Source organism: Impatiens glandulifera, chromosome 3 (assembly GCF_907164915.1).
Source record: "Impatiens glandulifera chromosome 3, dImpGla2.1, whole genome shotgun sequence".
Classification (NCBI taxonomy): Eukaryota; Viridiplantae; Streptophyta; class Magnoliopsida; order Ericales; family Balsaminaceae; genus Impatiens; species Impatiens glandulifera.
In genome coordinates, this window is record NC_061864.1 from 51156836 (window position 1) to 51175774 (window position 18939).

The 18939-nt window shown below is 30.7% G+C and overlaps 2 protein-coding genes and 1 long non-coding RNA gene across 4 annotated transcripts; 2 read left to right on the forward strand and 1 right to left on the reverse strand.

Moving 5' to 3' along the window:
* Nucleotides 1–1621: 1621 nt before the first annotated feature.
* LOC124928628 lies at nt 1622–6733 on the forward strand. Of its 2 annotated transcripts, none has more exons than XM_047468863.1 (7): nt 1622–1748; nt 1819–1949; nt 3690–4019; nt 4103–4149; nt 4641–4700; nt 5525–5657; nt 6349–6733. In XM_047468863.1, the coding sequence occupies exons 2-7, from the start codon at nt 1832–1834 to the stop codon at nt 6363–6365; spliced, it is 705 nt and encodes a 234-aa protein (XP_047324819.1). In that variant the 5' UTR covers nt 1622–1748; nt 1819–1831; the 3' UTR covers nt 6366–6733. The 2 variants fall into 2 exon arrangements, with proteins under 2 accessions (XP_047324819.1, XP_047324820.1); XM_047468864.1 differs by having other exon boundaries at nt 1638–1748; nt 1852–1949.
* Nucleotides 6734–6752: 19 nt separating this feature from the next.
* On the reverse strand, nt 6753–8855 carry LOC124928629 (cytochrome P450 71AU50-like). Its single transcript, XM_047468865.1, has 4 exons — nt 8358–8855; nt 7718–8002; nt 7442–7603; nt 6753–7370 (listed from the first exon to the last, which is right to left on the reverse strand). Exons 1-4 carry the CDS (start codon nt 8826–8828, stop codon nt 6756–6758), a joined length of 1533 nt encoding a protein of 510 aa, XP_047324821.1. The 5' UTR covers nt 8829–8855; the 3' UTR covers nt 6753–6755.
* A 9221-nt stretch (nt 8856–18076) lies between these two features.
* Nucleotides 18077–18440, forward strand: LOC124932964. Its single transcript, XR_007098801.1, has 3 exons — nt 18077–18136; nt 18221–18283; nt 18363–18440. It is a non-coding gene; the product is annotated as an uncharacterized LOC124932964 (long non-coding RNA).
* Nucleotides 18441–18939: the final 499 nt, after the last annotated feature.

Consider the following 18939-nt stretch of genomic DNA (forward strand, 5'->3'; position numbering starts at 1 on the left):
TAATCATCTTAACCCTAATTCCATGCACTAAACCATCAATGCTAAACAGATTCAATTATAAAAAGATAAATACATGGTGTTTTTACCTTGGAGTTGGTGTTGTTTTGCCGAATGATGCACCTGCACCAACCTGAAGACGAGAAGAAGTATGAAACGGAATATAAACGGAACATAACGAACGATAGATAAACGGAAGAAGACTTACCATTTCGACCGATCGAAAGAGAAGTCGATAAAAATGAAAGAAAAGAATCGTCGGTGGATTTAGGGGAAATGAAACGAAAGAGAAAGAGAGTTTTAGTTTTAGGAGAAATGAAACGTTTCAATTTATTTTATTTTTTCTGTCTTTCTCTCCTACCCATTTGCCACGTAAAATTCGTGCCTTGCTTTCACTACTATTTCGTTGAGTTTATCATTCCTAATATAAAAATTAATTGTATATGATGAGAGACAAATATAAATATTTATATATAAAGCAATAGTAATGATAGAAGAAGTTAAAGATTTTTAGTGAATGAGATACAAATGATAATGACGAGACATTGTTGATATTGTGCATGTCACCCATTAATATATATTTCTTTTTAAATTTTATTATTATTGTAAATAAAATTTTAAGTTATTATGTTTTTAAAAAGAATTTGGATGAAAGAGAAAATTGAATGTGAGAATGATCATGTTATTAGGAAAAAAAGAAAAAAAATATAGAGTAAGAATTTATTATTTTTTCAACCTCACGATTTTCTTTTTCAAATTTCATTCTTCAATCATTTCTTCTTTAATATATAGTTGGTATCTTTATTATTATTTTTATTTAACATTTTTTATAATTTAAAAAATATATATGTACATCTTTTATAATTTAATATATATATATAAAAGAGTGAAAACCATAAAAATTTAATTATTTATTTCTGTTTTATATTATAATTTATCACTCATATTTATTAAAATATTAAAAAAAATAAAAAAAAATTTAATAATAAAAATATTCAAAACTAGAATAAATAATTATTAATTATATTATATTTATTTTTAAAAAAAATATTAGTTCATTAATTACCATTTTAGGTATTACATTATCTAAAAACATAAATTCAAAAGGTAATATCTAAACATATATTTTTACAAAATCAAACAGTATATCAAAGTATTCTTTAATTTTCATAATCAATACATTACAAATTTTATATCTATAAGACAAATTAAAAATAAAATATAATTTAAAGTAAAAAAAATAATATAATAATATTAAAAATACTTATTTAAAACATAATAAATCAAAATATTTTGTTTTTCTTTTTGTAATTAATGTATTTACAATTTGTTGACTAACCTATATTTAAAAAAAAAATTAAATATTTTATTATTTAATTTATTTATTCTTCTGTATTTATTTAAATAAAACATAATATATATTTAAAATATTTATATATTTTATTATTTGATTGATTCATTATCTTATTATTATTTAAAAAAAGTATATTAATAAATTAACAATAAAATATTTATAAATTAATAGGTAGAAAAGATAAATTATTAATAATGAAAAGTGAGAAAAATAGACATTTTTGACTATCCATCCATATATGTTCTTCTTTCAAATGAATAAAATAGAGGGAAAAGTTTTTGATACCTAACCAAACCAAACCAGCGACGGCCAAATTGAGACTCCACCGCCGGCAGAATTGAGACGGCTCCGGCATTACAGTTTCTTCTCCTCACTCACTCACTCAGGCACCGTTTCTGTAAGTTTATCATCATACAAAGTTCTCTTTTGCTAAAAGACAAACCCTAAACTAAGAATCTTGGGATAAGATTATTAAGATCAATGGCTAACACGCGAGGCAGGAAGAAATGTCCTCAATCAGCTTCATCTCCTGTCAGAAAGCAAAACAAAGTTAGTAGAATGAATCCCCTGGTCGTTAAGAAAGATGATTTTGCAGAAGGTAAGCATTTGCTTAGATAAATGAGTGACTTAATCTATAAGGGGAATACTTGCTTCATCCCATTTTTGTGATAATGTCATTTTCTATTGTCCCTTCTTCCATCAAATCACAAATATTATATACATTCATGAAATTGTTAAATGAGAGAGGAAGGGGCAAAAAGTTCTGAAATTGTTAATGGTACAGGAGTTATCAATTAAACTTCAATCTACTTCGTTGCTATTCCCACTATTGTAGTTTGAGTTCTCTTTTTACATATACAATAGTACAGAGTTCTAATAGGAAAATTTATAATTCATTTGATAAAGATATTTCTTCGAAGTAATATATCTTTGTGCTCTACTAGTTAGTTACATGTCTATAATTATCATAAATTGGTTTTTCTTCTTCTTCTTAATGGGTTTTCTTGTGTTACATAACTGTTCAGAATTAAGGTTTAGAAGAGTGAGTTGAGATGAAAAAATAATGATCTTAGCCTAACATGAGAAATTAGAGAGAAAAGGATGATAAACTAGAACTTCCATAGAGCATACAAGATTCAAGAATACATCTGTGTATATGATATATTTCAGATAGATCAACAACTGGTACAATGAGATGTATAAATACAAATTAAGGAGACAAAAAGTAAATACAGATGAAGAGTTCCAATGTGAAATAACACAGCATAGGCAAGGCATAAGGATCCCAACAGCCTCCTAGGGTTACCAATGAAAATTAAGGAGGAGAGTGATAAAGATAAATCAACACATATTCTTTTTTTGAGAACGTAAATCAACACATATTCAACAACTGCTTTGCGGTTACAAGTTATAATATCATAGATATTTATACTAATATTCTATTTAAAATCATACCATTAACCTTATTCTACTATTTATATTTATAACAGTTTGCTACAGTGATGCTAATAAAGGCTACTAATCCCTTTACCCTTTATCTATCTCCCATTTAGGATTCTTTTTTGGCAAGGAAGTCTTTTTCTTTTGCAATAGCTTCTTGTAAATTGGATCCTGCAAATTAATGTTTTGAGTCCTATGACCATATGAGATCCTCTGCACATTTCTAATCCTACTCTTCTCTCAAGTCTGAACTAGTTCTCATATAATGTGATTAATATCTTCAATAAGCAAATGTATTATTTTTAATGCTTATTAATTTCATCTTATTATGCTGAAGGATCTTTTATTATTATATGTAGTGCCAATGTTGTTCAAGAAAAAAAAAGCAGTTTATTGACTTAACATTTAGCTTAAAAGCAAAATGATTGAATGGAACATAATGACTGGAGTATACTGTTTACAAAATCTTGCAATTAGAACTGCAGCTATATGTACCAGTACCAGTTCTTGTGAATAGTTTTGGTGCTCAAGGAGGTAACATGCCAAGTAATAGTTATTGACTAATATTTATTCGTACTCAATACTTGGTTAGTAATTAGAGATCTCACTATTGAATGGGCGGTTGAATGCTTAAATCTTACCGCCTTCAGAAATCAATGGATTATGTGTTATTATTTGTTGATTTTAAGAGATGATAAGATCTTATTATAGGCTCATGGCATGGAAAAAATATGAAAACATTATCCTCTTCATTCACAAGCTAGTAGGTCCTTGTGTAGAAATAACCTGAGCATCTGAGGCCCACTATGTCATTTGCATTTGGTGTTTCGACATTTACCTTCTCGCTTAAAAAAGTAAGTAGAATCTAATTAGTCTTTTTATTTTGTGCTTTGTTCAGTGGATCGCCCTATTGCAGCAATCAGGGCTTTAGCTGATATGGAGACTCAACATTTGTCGAATGGCTTGCTTCTGCTTAAATCAAATTTCACTCAAGAACAACTTCAGGTTCCTGTACTGCAGTTTTTCAACGAAAATCTTCCAAACGTAATGTTGACTAAAAATGAAAAAAATGGACAGTATGAAGTTAAGTATAAAGATACAGATAATGAATTGATGAATCAAACTGAAGATAGAAACATACATGCTTCACTTTTACGCCGATTATCTTCAGTTTATCCCTGCTCTTCTGCTGCTATGCCATCTTTTGCCAGCTTTGAAGTTTCTGGAGGTATGGCTTTGTTTCTTCTCTTTGTGCCTGAGCTTCAAGATTGGGTTGCCTTTTACTTAACATAGATGATACTCTTTTTGCAGTTGGTAATAGCCTTCTTGGTTCTGACAACATGTTGATGGAGGATTTTGTAAGTAGTTTCTCAATTATTATTCTCAGTCTATTCTTTACAGAGGCTGTTACGGGTGGTTAATGTAGCTTTACTTGTTTTTCACAGACTAGAGAAATAGTTACTGGGTTTGAACATTGGACCAAGCTTGTATAAGAAGTATTATTTAGAATATATTAACTTAATTAATAGAGATTATTTGTTTATAGGATATCATCATAAGAATAAGTTCACAATAGAATAAAAGCTCACATGATTATCCTCATTTATATAATAGTTATACTATCCTATGAGATATTATTCTAACATTGTAATACAATATCATACCTAATACTTGAAAACTTTCCCTGAAATCCAAGTTAGTATGTTATATGATTTCTGGTTTGGTATATAACATATTTTGGTCACACTAGGCATGTCATGCAACCATGGGTCTGTTTACTCCTCAAATATCATTTTTTTTCCTTTGCTCAATGATCTACTTCTAGATTCTAAGTTTTCTGGTTTTGTAGGTTCCAGAGAAGCATAACACTCACATGCTTGGATTGCAAGAAGCTCTTCAAACTCCAGGGGTCTGTTTGTCTTGTGACTATCTCTTGCATACTTTCTTTATAAGCTTTCCTATGTAGAATTTATTAGAGTAGTAAAATTTATAATCCATACATAGTTTGAGTTTTAGGATGAATGAAACTGATAAGCTAGTCTTGCAATATTAACACACTTGCTTATGTTCTTGTGAGTCTACTGGTGCATTTTATAAAACTGAAAATTAAGCATTGAATAATAAATTTTTTAAGTGTCTAAAATTAAATGTTAAGTAAACCAAATGAAAATATCTGAAATTTATTTGAAGTTTTGTAAGATGGGTTGATAATCTGTGGTACTTAAAGATTATTTGACGTAATTTGATTAATTTCCAAGAGTTAAGGTTGTCTTTTTTTAACGCTCTTACTCTATTACCGAGTTAAGATATTCATGCTCTACCGAAATAAGTCATATTTTAGCTTAATTTGAGATGAATCTAAATAATTACGTGATTTTAAATAACAATTAATTATTTAGATCAAGTGATAAATTGTGCTATTAAATATTACCTTATTCACTGGCCTACAACTGCAAGTCTTATTCTCCAGATACATGATCTAAATCTCTTATTTTCTAGAAAAAGAAAACATCTTTGGGCATATTTTTTCCCTTTTTGTCAGATGAATTTGTATGTGCAAAGAAACAGATGTTATGGTCTTGTATTTTCCAAATGGAGTCAGATTCTTCTCTTCACAATTTTGTTTTCTCTAGTATTCATTACTTTTTCCTCCATTAAATTCCTTAGCCTAATACTGTTAGTATATATATTGTATTATGCTTAATCCTTAGCCTAATTCTGTTAGTATTGCAGGCAACCAGCCACAGATTGTCTGTTGGAATGACTCCAAAAACCCGTAGGCTCCCAAAGCTTGGTGAGATGCTTCTCTCTGTTCATGGCTCACCGCTGGGTGTCTATAATGACGATGTCATGGAAGCCATACAAGGTATAATTTTAATTGTTTCTCAATATATTTACTCTAAAGTAATAATATGATCGAGTGATTATCATTAAAGTAATTATACTATGATCTAGTGATGATTACAATACCCAAGTTATTTCCCGCAAAATTGGTCATTCCAATTATGACAACCAAGTTAGGCTAGCTTCATTGCTCTAATTCTATTGCAAATGTTCCAAGCATATAGGGTTTGATTGCCTTTTTTATTGCTAATTATATATGGATTGCCATGTGGTTTCGACAACGTTGAGGAGAATATCCGTTCCCTATTTGTCTCGTCGGTATTATCCATATAATGTTATGAACTTACTTTTGTGCAAATTATTTGTAATGAACTTGACATGATTGATTTTGTATGCTTCAACTTGGTAGGGGTGTTGCAAAATATACTAGGTATGTTGGAGTTACTTAAAACTAGAATCACTATTATGCTCATATATATTTTATTATCATCTTTTCAATCTTCACTAGTTATATAGACCACTTTAAATAATATAGTTCAAGAAACTAAAATTATGCTGTCTAATAAACTGAACTCCAGTCACATATCTCATTTGATTAGTGATTTTTTTTTATGAATTCAAATTCAGATTCCCAATGGGCCAACTAGTATTAGGCTCTGTCATTGTAGTGTGGCTTATCACTTATGGGTGTTTTTTATATCTTATGATTTCAGAATCAGAAGAAGGTTGACAAACAAGTTCATTTGGCTGGGCGAGTAGGTGTGTGGCCCAATCCCCCTTCGGCTCAAGGTTAAACCAGGGTTTGGAGAATGTGGACTAGTAATTTGTGAATCAAGATTTTTTTTCTTTTCAAGTTAATTAAAATTATGGTAAAACCTTCAAATTACAAAGATACCAAGGGAGCCCTATATATAGTCCTAGTTAACTTTGGAAAAGTAAAAGTTCTTTGTCTTGAAATATGATTTCATACCATACAAACATCTCTTGAAAATCAAGAACTAGATAAGTTGATGAAACATAATTGGGTCGCTCCATTTATATCATTAACAGATTTATTTATAGTAAATAAAACAATTTAATTTGAAGTGTAGTAACAAAGCAAAGCCTTATATAATGTTACTTAAATGTGAAGGCGATAGGTCGGAATTGCCACAAGATGTTTGGCTCTAGCCGAAACGATGCCTAGAACCTCCGTCATGTCAAGTTCCTCCGGTGAAATTCCACCCGGAAGCTTCCAATTAAAGCAATGCACTAACTGAGCTACCACGAACTGGACCAGAACGAGTCCTAGTTGAATCCCGGGGCAACCCCTTCTACCAGAACCAAACGGGATAAGCTCAAAGTCACGCCCACGAAGATCTACATTGGTCCCCTCAAATCTCTCTGGCACAAACATTTCTGGGTCGGTCCACGAGCCCTTGTCGCGTCCTATTGCCCACACGTTTATGAAGACTCGTGAATTGCGAGGGATGTGGAAGCCTTCGATGGTGCAATCCTCCATGGACTCGTGTGGAAGGAGGAGTGGTACGGTTGGGTGCAAACGGAGTGTTTCTTTGATCACCATATTCAAGTAGGTTAACTTTTCGAGATCTGATTCTTCAACTGTTCTCTCCATGCTTACCACTTGTTCGATCTCTTCTTGCACTTTCTTCATGATTGTCGGGTTCTTTATCAACTCGGATAAAACCCAATCAATTGTGGTCGCCGTTGTGTCCATTGACGCCGCCAACATATCCTTCATATTCATTTAACTAATTATTATAAGTATAAATATATATATGTGATTACAATATGATTACCAATTACCAGCATGGTGGCTTTGACATGGTCTCTACCAATACCAAATTCAACATTATCTTCATGAGAATCCATGAAGGAGAGTAAAATGGTAAGAAAGTCCTTCCCTTCATGACCCGAATCGACCATAACATGTTCTTCTATCACCCTTTCAAAGAAGGAGTCAAGAACCTGCTTGTCATTTCATTTTTAGTTTCAAATAATCGTATACTTCTTTTAATAAGGATATATAAAGTATTTTGGTTGATAATTTGAAGGATAAAGATAATAATGAGATATTCTGACCTTGCCTACCACCTTCATGCGGCGAGTGAGACCCTGCAGATCGAAAACTCCAATATATGGAAAATAGTTAGCAAGATTGGGAGTGATAACAAGCTCCATCATTTCCTGTATTACATACTTGAACCCCCTCTTATCAAAATCGTCGTCACCATACTTCTTCCCGAACACCATCCGACAACTAACCGCTGTGCTCATTGTCGAAACCCTACTGCTCAAATCGAAAGATAATTCTCCCCCTTTTGCTGCAACATTTTTCACCTCCTCTATTAGGATACTTAACTCTTCCTGCATGCATTCATTTATATATATAGTTCCTTTAGTAAGAATAATATTTTGAAATTGAGATTGAGACATAAGCTACTTGTATGCTGAAGATTGGGTTGCTCTAACCCGATCTCAATGTTGTTCTTTTTTGCAAAAAGAGAATAAAGACATAATATATAGTCTTTTATTTAGGGGTTGTAGCTAGCCATGGGCTTGTTGGGATTGATCCTGACTGTAATAACTAAATGCTATATCCGAATGTTGAGATTTTCTGATTGAGAGTTTAATGAAACGTTTCACCATTTCAAACAAAAGTTAGTTAAAAACTACTTTGATTCATCTTCTAGAGTCTTTGTGATCAATTATTTCGATATACCTTTCTGAGTTGGGAAAACGAAGCGATCTTGAGGTTGCTAAGGAGGTGCAAGGTGCAAAACTTGCGCATGGTGCGCCAATAAGGTCCATAAGGGGAAGAACTTAAGTTTTTTTGTCCGAAAGCCATGCGCTTAGGAGCTTCTTCTTTGGGGCGGCTGGCGAACACCAAATCATGTGTTTTCAAGAACTGTTCGGCTGCGGCTGGGGAAGAGACCACAACGGTTGGCGAGAAACCAAACCTGAGGAGCATTATGGGGCCGTGTGTTTGAGCGAGCCGATGGAAGTCCCTATGGGGAAGTTTACCCATAAGGTGGAAATGGCCAAGTATTGGGATTCCTCTTGGGCCTGGTGGGAGATTCTTTTTCTCTTTTCTTTTTGAAACCAATTTTCTTATTACATAGATTAGAACAATAGCTACAATATTTATTTCCCAACTCCATGGCCAAATAATACCCATTCTCTCTATATGCATTATCAAGTATCTGATGAAGAAGATATTGATGATGGTTTGTGGGTTTTTGTAATGAGGAGAAATGTATGCTTTCGTCACTAGCTTTGACTTTGCTTTTCATTATTTGAATAAAGAGGTCATTTCAAACTTTAAATCTTGTTCATAAACAAATAATAATATGTGAGTCTATATAAAGTACAAACAAACACCATAGATCAATATTTAATTCAATAGTAGTCAATGTTATCTTGATTTGAAATATAAATAACTTATATAATTGTGTTATAATTGAGATATATTCAATGAATGTAATTTTATGAACCTATTAAATTAAAAAATTTATTGTCTATTAAAAGTACCATTTATACGACATAAATATAACATTTACTATAGAAACGGATCAAAGAACAGAAGATTACTAGCTATCATAATGGCAATTGCGAAATGAGATGAATATTAGAAAAATAGATGTCATCACCGAGTCAATAATTTAGGTACACGCACCAAATATAGAAGATAAAATATTGCATTACATAATTTCTTATAATTTTTTAGATGAAAATGTTGATAATATGATGTTAATTATTTTAAAGTGAATTTTAGCAAGTGAATTATATACTAATTAAGAGAGATTTGTGAGAATGAGAAAATTAGTTTCTAACTTATTAAGAATTCAGTTAAGATAAGAGAAAATTATTAGAAGGGTGGGAAAATTTTTACTGAAAAAAAAAGCTAAATAAGGACATCTCCAACGGAATCCTATACGCAAACCCATACCCATATTTTCCTCCAACCCTATACGCAAACCATACCCATATTTTCCTCCAAACACAACAGCAAAATGAGTTTTACCGACTTTCTAAAAAAAATTGCATTTTTGCGTATCTAAGGTTCATTTCTCAAAAACTTTTATAAATTTTTAAATTAGTCCTTATAAATATATAAACTTTTTAATTTAAATATTAAACTTGTTTATAAATTATTTAAAATATTTAATTTGGTTTTTTAATTTTTAATTTTAAGATAAAAAGTTATAATATTTTTAAAATGTATAATTAAATTATTAAATTATATTATACTTAAAATTTTATCTATTTTATTTTTTTATTTTACGTTATATTGTTTATTTAAATATATTATTGAATTATTTTTATTGTGTATGAATTATTAATATATAATTAATTTTATTTTATTTTATTAAATGAATGAGAAAAGATTTGAATTAAATATGTAAAGTTGATAAATATATAGATTATTTTAATAAAGTTAAAAAGTTAGTGTAAAAAAGAAATATTTTAAAAATATTCTTTTAAGTTTAAAAATGATTTTTTAGGTTGAAGATGTCAATGTTTCATGTGATGTTTACTGTATTTTTGGTTTGAGAACGAGTTTATGAGTTGAAAATGAATATAAAGGAAGAAAAATTATATGTCCTTAACTGTCTAAAAATTTGAACTCTAAGTCATTTTTTTTAACTGTAAACAAATTAGATAAGGTCAAATGCACAATATTTCACATTACTTAAGTATGTTATATTTTGATTAGTGTTTTATTTGATTGATTCCCATTATCTTTTGTGTATTGTTTAGATTTTTGGCTAGAGTTTATATTTTATATTATTTATTTTTACAAATTCATCTACAATTTAGAAATGCATGGCTTTCGTCACTAGCTTTGACTTTGTTTTTCATTATTTGAATGAAAAGGACAATTCAAACTTTAAATCTTGTCAAAATCAAATGTACTCATAAACAAATAATAATATGTGAGTCTCTAAAGTACAAACAAACACCTTAGATCAATATTTAATTCAATAGTAATGTTATCTTGATTTGAAATATAAATAACTTATATAATTGAGATATATTCAATGAATGTTTATAAATGTATTGTCTATTAAAAGTACAATTTATACAACATAAATATAACATTTACTAGAGAAACGAATCAAAGAACTACATCATAATGTCAATACGAAGGAGAGGAAGATTACTATCATAATGGCAATTGCGGAATAAGATGAATATTATAAAGAACGATGTCATGGTGGCTCTCACCGAGACCCATTCTCGTCGCTAAGTCAATAATTGACGCACCAAACATAGAAGATAAAATATTGCATTACATAATTTCTTATAGTTTTTTAGATGAAATTTTTAATAATAAGATGTTAATTATTTTAAAGTGAATTTTAGCAAGTGAATTTATACTAATTAAGAGAGATTTGTGAGAATAAGAAAATTAGTTTCAACTTATTAAGAATTCTGTGAAGATGAGAGAAATTTATTAGAAGGATGGAAATTTTTTTAATGAAAAAACGCTAAATAATATAAGTAAAAAGATGCCACATAAGACGTTAATATAAAGAAAGAAAAATGATGTCCTTGACCGTCAACAAATTTAAATTCAATTATTTTTTTTTAACGGTGAAACAAAATAAATAAGGTCAAATGTACAATATTTCACATTACTCAAGTATGTTTATATATACATATTTGTTAAATTTTGGTCAGTCTTTTATTGGGTTGATTTACATTATCTTTTGTGTATTGTTTAAATTTTTGGCTAGAGTTTATATTTTATATTATTTATTTTTACAAATTCAACTACAATTTAAAAAATATTTCAAACAGGGTTATAGCAAAAGGGATATGTGTCTGATTAGGTGTTTTTTTATTTATTTACCATACTATCCCTCACCTTGTGAGAGGGGAATATGGGAATATACTAACTTGGTAGTAGAGGATCTCAAGTTGTTTTACTGTAATAGGATCCTCTGCTACCAAGTTAGTATGTTCCCATGTTCCCCTCTCACAAGGTGAGGGGTAGTATGGTAAATAAATAAAAAGTTTTTTTTATTTATTTACCATACTACCCCTCACCTTGTGAGAGGGGAACATGGGAACATACTAACTTGGTAGCTGAGGATCTCAAGTTGTTTTACTTTGATTCATTTGAATTGTGAGAGAACACAATTGAAAGCTGAATACATATTTGAATATTTATGTATTGGTTTTTATTCTACTATTGATAAAAATAAAAATGATTCCAAACAAAATAAATAAATAAATAAATAAATAAATAAATATATAATAAAATAATAATGAACTAGGTGAGCTCAGTACATCTTATTCATATAATAATTTCAATGGTTTGTTTTTGGACTCATTTAACATTTTGTATTTTTAAAATTTTTAAAATTATTTAATGTAATATTTTTTTAAATAGATTAGATTCTTATACCATCCCTATAAAATCGCTAAAACTTTGTAATATTAATTATTTTCTTCTTTAATCTTCAACCGAATTAACTTAAAAAATAATTAAAGTTATTTATAGATAAAAAAAAAGAGTTTAACTTAAATTACAAAAAAGTAAATCTAGTTTGTTTAATATTTTAAATATAACAGAAAGCAAAACAAAATCCTTTTAAATAATTTAGAATAATTTTATATATCACATTTGGACCATTTACAAGCGAAAAGAATAATTTTATATAAACAAGATCTTTTTATAAAAAAGAGAAAAAGTTTAATATTAAGATTTGATCTTATTAAAATATTTTGTAATTTAATTAGTATTCAACATTTGATAGTCGACTTTGACTTAGATCAATAAATTATATTATCTACTTTGAACTTTGAACTGTAATTATTATTATTATTATTATTATTATTATTATTATTATTATTATTATTATTATTATTATAACACCCCCAAAGATTTGGGACAAAATCAGTTTGAATAAGTTTCTTTTGCAAGAGCTGGGTTAAAAAGTATGAAATGGAAGTCTGAGTTTTATTAATTTTTTTTAATTATTTTGACTTAGTGTTTTTAGTATTTTTACGTATTTAATTCGGGAAATTTGATAAAATGGTTCTCATAAGTGCCTTAATTCCAAAAAAGGCCTGCGCCTGCTAATGTTTACAAAATGGGTATTTTTGCCCTGCGAAAAGTCTGAAATACCCCTCGCGCGCCTAATTTACTGCTCATTTACGAGAAATGTCATTCACACATTTTCATCTAAAATGCGTGAGTTGATTAACGCGTTTTAGATGAAAATGCATGAATGATATATTTCTCGCATTTGATATTTTCGCATTTGGTATTTCTCGCATTTGGTATTTCTCGCATTTGATGTTATAGAAGTTATCATATTCCGTTTTCATATATTTTACACAATTCTCGCATATACGATTGAATAGACTACGAAAGAAAACGGCTAAGGTTTCATATCGATTTACAATAGACTACGAAAGAAGACGATTGAAGAATCTCTACGACTGCGATTATACAAGGAATAGAAAGAGAGAAATGAAACATGTGGTAGAAATGGTGGTTTCAAACAAGATGCAGAAATCGGTAGTGATGGTAGTGGCGTATGATTCTCAAGGTTATAATTCTCGGCAACAGCGGGTAAGACCTAAAAACACCTACAATTTCAACCATTCTAATCATTTATTTGAGATATCATGTTGGCTGCTCGTAGATCTGAAACATTTACTTTCTGAATTTGGTCAAAACATGTCCGTCTGTAGAATTTCAACTTTTGATTTCGTTTGTATATTAAGGGGCCCAAGAAACTGATGTTATTCCTACAGGATGAGCCTGCTCTATCATGGAATTATCCCAACTACCGCCGGATCTAAAAATAAAAATTGAGATGTTTCCATCTGAAGATCCCAAGCCAGACACAACCCGAATTCATGAGGAGCCCAAGCAATTGAGTTCACAGATGATTTATAGTCTGTGAATACATGTGCCTGAGCCCACTCGTTCTAATTGCCATCTTTCCACATTATTACTCTACCGTTGTATCTGCATCTTTGTATATTTATCAGTTGGAAGGATTTTTAGACCATATTATTTTCTTTTAAAGATCTTTTTTTATGCAAATAAATTTTTGAAGAGTACCAATATTGTATAAATGCCAGAATATGTTAATACAAACTTTGCCTTTGTAAAGTAAAAAATAAACTGAGCCAGAAACAATAAATTCTTACACTGCATTAAAATTCAAAGAAAAGTTTGAATGAATAGAGCCTTCAAATTTCTATATAAGTTAGTTCCTGGTTCACAAGGCATCACGAGCAGCAATTTTTGCTTACAATGGCATCAACTATAGAGGATATCCCCAGTTCGAGTCCAGATATTTTGTAGTGCTGAGAAAGAAAGAGCAATTAGTCATCCTCCTCCTCTTCCTCGAGTATTTTAATAAAACATGAAACAGACGCACAAAATAGATAAATAATACCTTCTGAATCTGAGCTTGATTTGCTCTTGCTTGAAGTTCGTCTAAGTCAATTTCTTTCCCCCTTTGACAAGTTTTTCAATTAATTTCATCTGAAATTAATGTCAACAACAACAACAACTTGGCATACACTATCTTGGCAGGATTAAATAAATTACCAATAAAAACATGATAAAAAAAGGCTTACCAAAAATACTGCTAAGATCATCTTGCGTGCAAACCACCTCTTATGCATTGTTGCTTGAGCAGCTGCAGAAGCTTGAATGGTTTCGAATCAAAAATATACATAACCCGCACTATTCTTGTATTTAGTGGGGATCATTAAATCAGTTTTAAAGTAAGCTAAATTTAATAATATTCCTCCATATTCTTTTCCGATATCAAATGCATCAATAAACATACTTGTCAACATTAATATGCAGAACTTGACCATATTTGGAACATTCTGCCTCAACATCATTTTTGATTTCCAAATCATACTTTGGGTCCATCTACAACATAGTTGTAAAATCAAGTCTCAAAACAAAACAAAAAAATGATTTGCAAAAAAATAAGAAAAAAATACCTCCATGATCGGATCAAACATATTATTGATGTAACGATTGTAGAGCTTGTGATGAAAGAGCCTATCGACAGCCACCATTGCTGATTTCTACATCTTGTTTGAAACCACCATTCCTACCACGGGTTTCATTTCTCTCTTTCTATTCTTTGTAAAATCGCAGTCGTAGAGATTCTTCAATCGTCTTCTTTCGTAGTCTATTGTAAATCGATATGAAACTCTAGCCGTCTTCTTTCTTAGTTTATTCAATCGTATATGCGAGAATTGTGTAAAATATATGAAAACGGAATATGATAACTTCTAAAACATCAAATGCGAGAAATACCAAATGCGAGAAATATACCATTCACGCATTTAATCTAAAACGCGTTAATCAACTCATACATTTTATATGAAAATGCGTGAATGACATTTCTTGTAAATGAACGGTAAATCAGGCACGCGAGGGGTATTTCAGACTTTTCGCAGGGCAAAAAGATTCATTTTGCAAACATTAGCAGGCGCAAGCCTTTTTTGGAATTAAGGCACTTATGAGAGCCATTTAATCAAATTTCCCGTGAATAATCCATTAATCATATTCTTCTTCATTGTGACATTGACAAGAGTATGTGAGCTCTTCTGCATAACCTTCTTCAATTTCAATGAGAATTAAATGAAGTTCTAACAACAAAATCGCGAACGACCCAAATCCCCTAATCATGTGGTGGACTATCTAGAATGAAAGAAATAAAGTTTTTGAAGGGAAAAATTATGAATACGATCATTTCAAAGAATTTATATTACACGCGTTACTTCAATTCGAAAAAGAGGGGCTTGTACATGATGAGAATTTCGATCTTATTAACATTTAAAATTCTTACGTTGTTTTTTATTTTTTGTTTTATTTTTTTTCTTCTCTTTTGTAATGTTTGAACGCATCTTGCGTTTTTTTTAATAAATATTAATATTTTAAAAAGAGAAGTGTGTTGTTTTGGACATATAGATACACAATTAAGAATATTTGGATACATTTTAATCATTTTCTTAACCTTTTTAACCCATTATATAAACTTTTGGAATGGACCTGGCCTTGACATTAAACAAATCTCTTCATTCACCTCCCATAAGTTGCTTCCTCTTTCTCAAATTTTGTTTTTCTCCGTTTCTAACGAGATCATTCTCCAATTTTCCTTCTTTTAAGATTTACCCAAATTCCGTTTTTCACTTTCAGCGTTAGATTTTCTTAATTTATTTTCCAATTCAGCTGAAAAACTAGTACTTGATGTGTTCTTGTCATGGAAGAGATTATTTACGACGAGGGCTGGAGGAATCAAGAGCTCCCAATGTAGCTTGGTTGTGGGTAATAAGGTGAATTTCACAAAGCAGAGAAGTCAGGTTTCTCAAGTTAGACGTAGGTCTGGTAAAGGTGGAGGTGCTTTAGCTGCTACTTGTCGTGATGATAAAATTCTAGTGGCTAACAGGGGAGAAATTGCTGTTCGTGTCATTCGAACTGCTCATGAGATGGGTATTCCTTGTGCTGCGGTTTACTCAACCATTGACAAGGATGCACTTCACGTTAAACTGGTTGATGAATCGGTTTGTATTGGTGAAGCTCAGAGCAGTTAATCGTATGTTTTCAATCAGATGATTCTCTCTTTGGCTCTAGAGATTCTCTGACTTCTTTAGGAGACTTAAAGATGATTCTATCTCTTTCCCTTTATATCTGCTGATTGAGTTTAGTGCAATGTAGGCAACAGCGGGTGGTGGAGGACGTGGCATGCGTCTTGCTAAAGAACCTGATGAATTTGTGAAGTTGTTGCAGGTATGTTCCTTTTATTATGAAGTTCACTGATTTTCTTTTATCATATTTTTCTCTAGTGTGGGGAACGAAGTTCCTTTTATCATATTTTTCTCTAGATGATTTGTTGTTCCTGCTGATTCATGGCTTGCTTCTGATGGTGTCTTAGTAGATCATGAAAAAATAACTGAAGGTTATAAAATTAGGGCCATTGCATATCCGAGTTTGACTCTTTTTTTTTTTTTTAAATTAGGTTCTTGCAGACAAGTTTGGCAACGTTGTTCACTTTGGAGAACGAGATTGCAGTATTCAGGTACCTTACTTTGTCAATGATAATCAAAATTGCAAGTATATAATTTCCTCAAAATCCATCTTTCAGCTTTACCCATTCTTACTTCAAATCTCAACTTCTTGAAAGTTGGGTAGTCATCTGTCACTGTTTTGCATATTCCTTCTAAAGAAATATTTTTGGGTGGCCATTTCATGTTTATGACATGTTACATTGAAAAGAAGAATCTATTTAAGGGAGATGGTTTCCTAGTTTTGAGTATGAATTATATAGTGAATTCTGTTTTTTATTGTCCATTTTTTCCTTTCCAGGGAAGCCTATTTGGAAACTATTGGAAAATCACCTTCTTTATGTTTGGTATTCTGGATTATGATCCATTTTTTTTTGCTTCATTTCATGTACAAATGATTTTTTTATTTTTTAAAAAGAAAAGAGTTTTTGCAAACATTGGTTTGACTATTTGTTTTGATTGGGTGTTAGGTTGAGCATCCTGTAACGGAGATGATTTCATCGGTTGACCTGATTGAAGAACAACTCCGCGTAGCTAGGGGCAGGGGCGGAGCCAAGATTTGAAACCTACCCGGGCTAGTTTTATAATTTGCTGTCACTAATGCCTTTTAGCGACGGAAAATAACCAATAACGACGGTAATTTACTGTTGTTATTGATAAAATACATACAGGCTGTTTAAGGCTACCCGGGCTACAGCCCGGGCCGGCTTGTACTTGGCTCCGCACCTGTCTAGGGGTGAAAAAATCCGTTACAATCAGGTGAAAGATATGACATACATATAGAACATAAAAGTAACTATAATTAGTTTTCTTTTTCTTTTTGTTGGGCAGGAAGATATTGTTCTCCGAGGACATTCAATTGAATGTCGTATAAACGCTGAAGATGCTTTCAAGAACTTCAGACCTGGGCCAGGTATGTATTATGAATCCAAATCGGGTTTAATTTGTAGACGAGAAAGGTGAAGACTTGGAGAATTTGAGATAACTTTCTTTCATATTAATCAATGTAATGCATTATGTGATCAAGGGACTAACTATTACCTTTCTTATATAACTAAATTCTAATCCTAATCAAATACTAATAACAAAAGATAGCTCAAAATAATACATAATTATCCTAACACTAATATTTTCTTCTTCAAATTTCCGGGCAATTGTGATTGACCCATTAAAACCTATTATATTAGAGTTCCATGGGCCAATCACATGAATACAAATTAGATAATTATATTTATAATCACAGGTAAGTTGGTTTGTCTTTTTTCTTAAACTGTTGCTCAATCACAGTTTTCTGTTACTCAATCCACTCAAGTGGTAACAATCTTATACTAAAATGCCTTGGTTTCTCATGGGGAAAAAAAGACTAGTCTAAAGAAAATGATAATCTCCACAGGGGTTCCAACAACAATTGACTATCACAAACTTATTCTCGACGTTGAGGTAAATACAGAATTATCTAAGATTTATTTGATGGCGGTGATAGTTTTGACCTTGTTTTATTGTGTTTTTTATTATGGGAAACAGGATTTCAGAAATGGAAAGGTTGACACTGCTTTTATTCCCAAGCATGAATCAGAGTTAGCTGCAGTAAGTAGTAGTAGCTTTAAGTGTTTAAATTGAAAACTGTTAATAGTATAAATAATAACACATTTATTTATGGTTTCAGCCACAAGAATTGGTACCTGTTGTCAAAGAGCTGACAAAGGTTGCTGCTTAGATGCGTTTCTCGTTCTCTCAAGCGAGTAATTTAGGTTGGTTTAAAGGTTATGTTGTTTTTGGCGGCATTGTTGTTTCCTTTCTATTTATATTGGACTAGAGATGCCTTGGGTGGAGAAATAAAATAACTTTTTCATATTTTATCAATGATAGTATCATTGCTCTAGTATGGAAACTCATATTTTAATTTATGTTTGAGTAAGTTAGTTTTTAAATTAAGGGGCATTGTTTTTTGTTTCAAGCTGATGAAAATTAGTATCATAACATTATTTGTGGGAACAAAACAAAATGACATTTCAAATTATAAATAAATCAAAACTAAATAAAGTTACATAATTTACTAAGGAAGTGTTCAAAAAATTGTGTAATTCCTTAGGGAATTCTCTGTGCTTACACCTCAGAAATGCTAGATATTTCTCCTCAACAATTTTCTTAGTTGATAATAAAAAAATAATATTAATATATATATATATATATATATATATATATATATATATAATATACAATATACAATGATATAATTTAGA

Excerpts from the sequence above, each read along its gene's own strand:
- LOC124928628 (XM_047468863.1), top strand. The coding sequence starts at position 1,832 with ATGGCTAACACGCGAGGCAGGAAGAAATGTCCTCAATCAGCTTCATCT. Across the intron at positions 1,950-3,689 it reads GAAAGATGATTTTGCAGAAG|TGGATCGCCCTATTGCAGCA; the intron begins GTAAGCATTTGC and ends TGCTTTGTTCAG. Across the intron at positions 4,701-5,524 it reads AAGCTCTTCAAACTCCAGGG|GCAACCAGCCACAGATTGTC; the intron begins GTCTGTTTGTCT and ends TTAGTATTGCAG.
- LOC124928629 (XM_047468865.1), bottom strand. The coding sequence starts at position 8,828 with ATGCATATAGAGAGAATGGGTATTATTTGGCCATGGAGTTGGGAAATA. Across the intron at positions 8,003-8,357 it reads CGTTTTCCCAACTCAGAAAG|GAAGAGTTAAGTATCCTAAT; the intron begins GTATATCGAAAT and ends GAATGCATGCAG. Across the intron at positions 7,371-7,441 it reads ATGTCAAAGCCACCATGCTG|GATATGTTGGCGGCGTCAAT; the intron begins GTAATTGGTAAT and ends ATGAATATGAAG.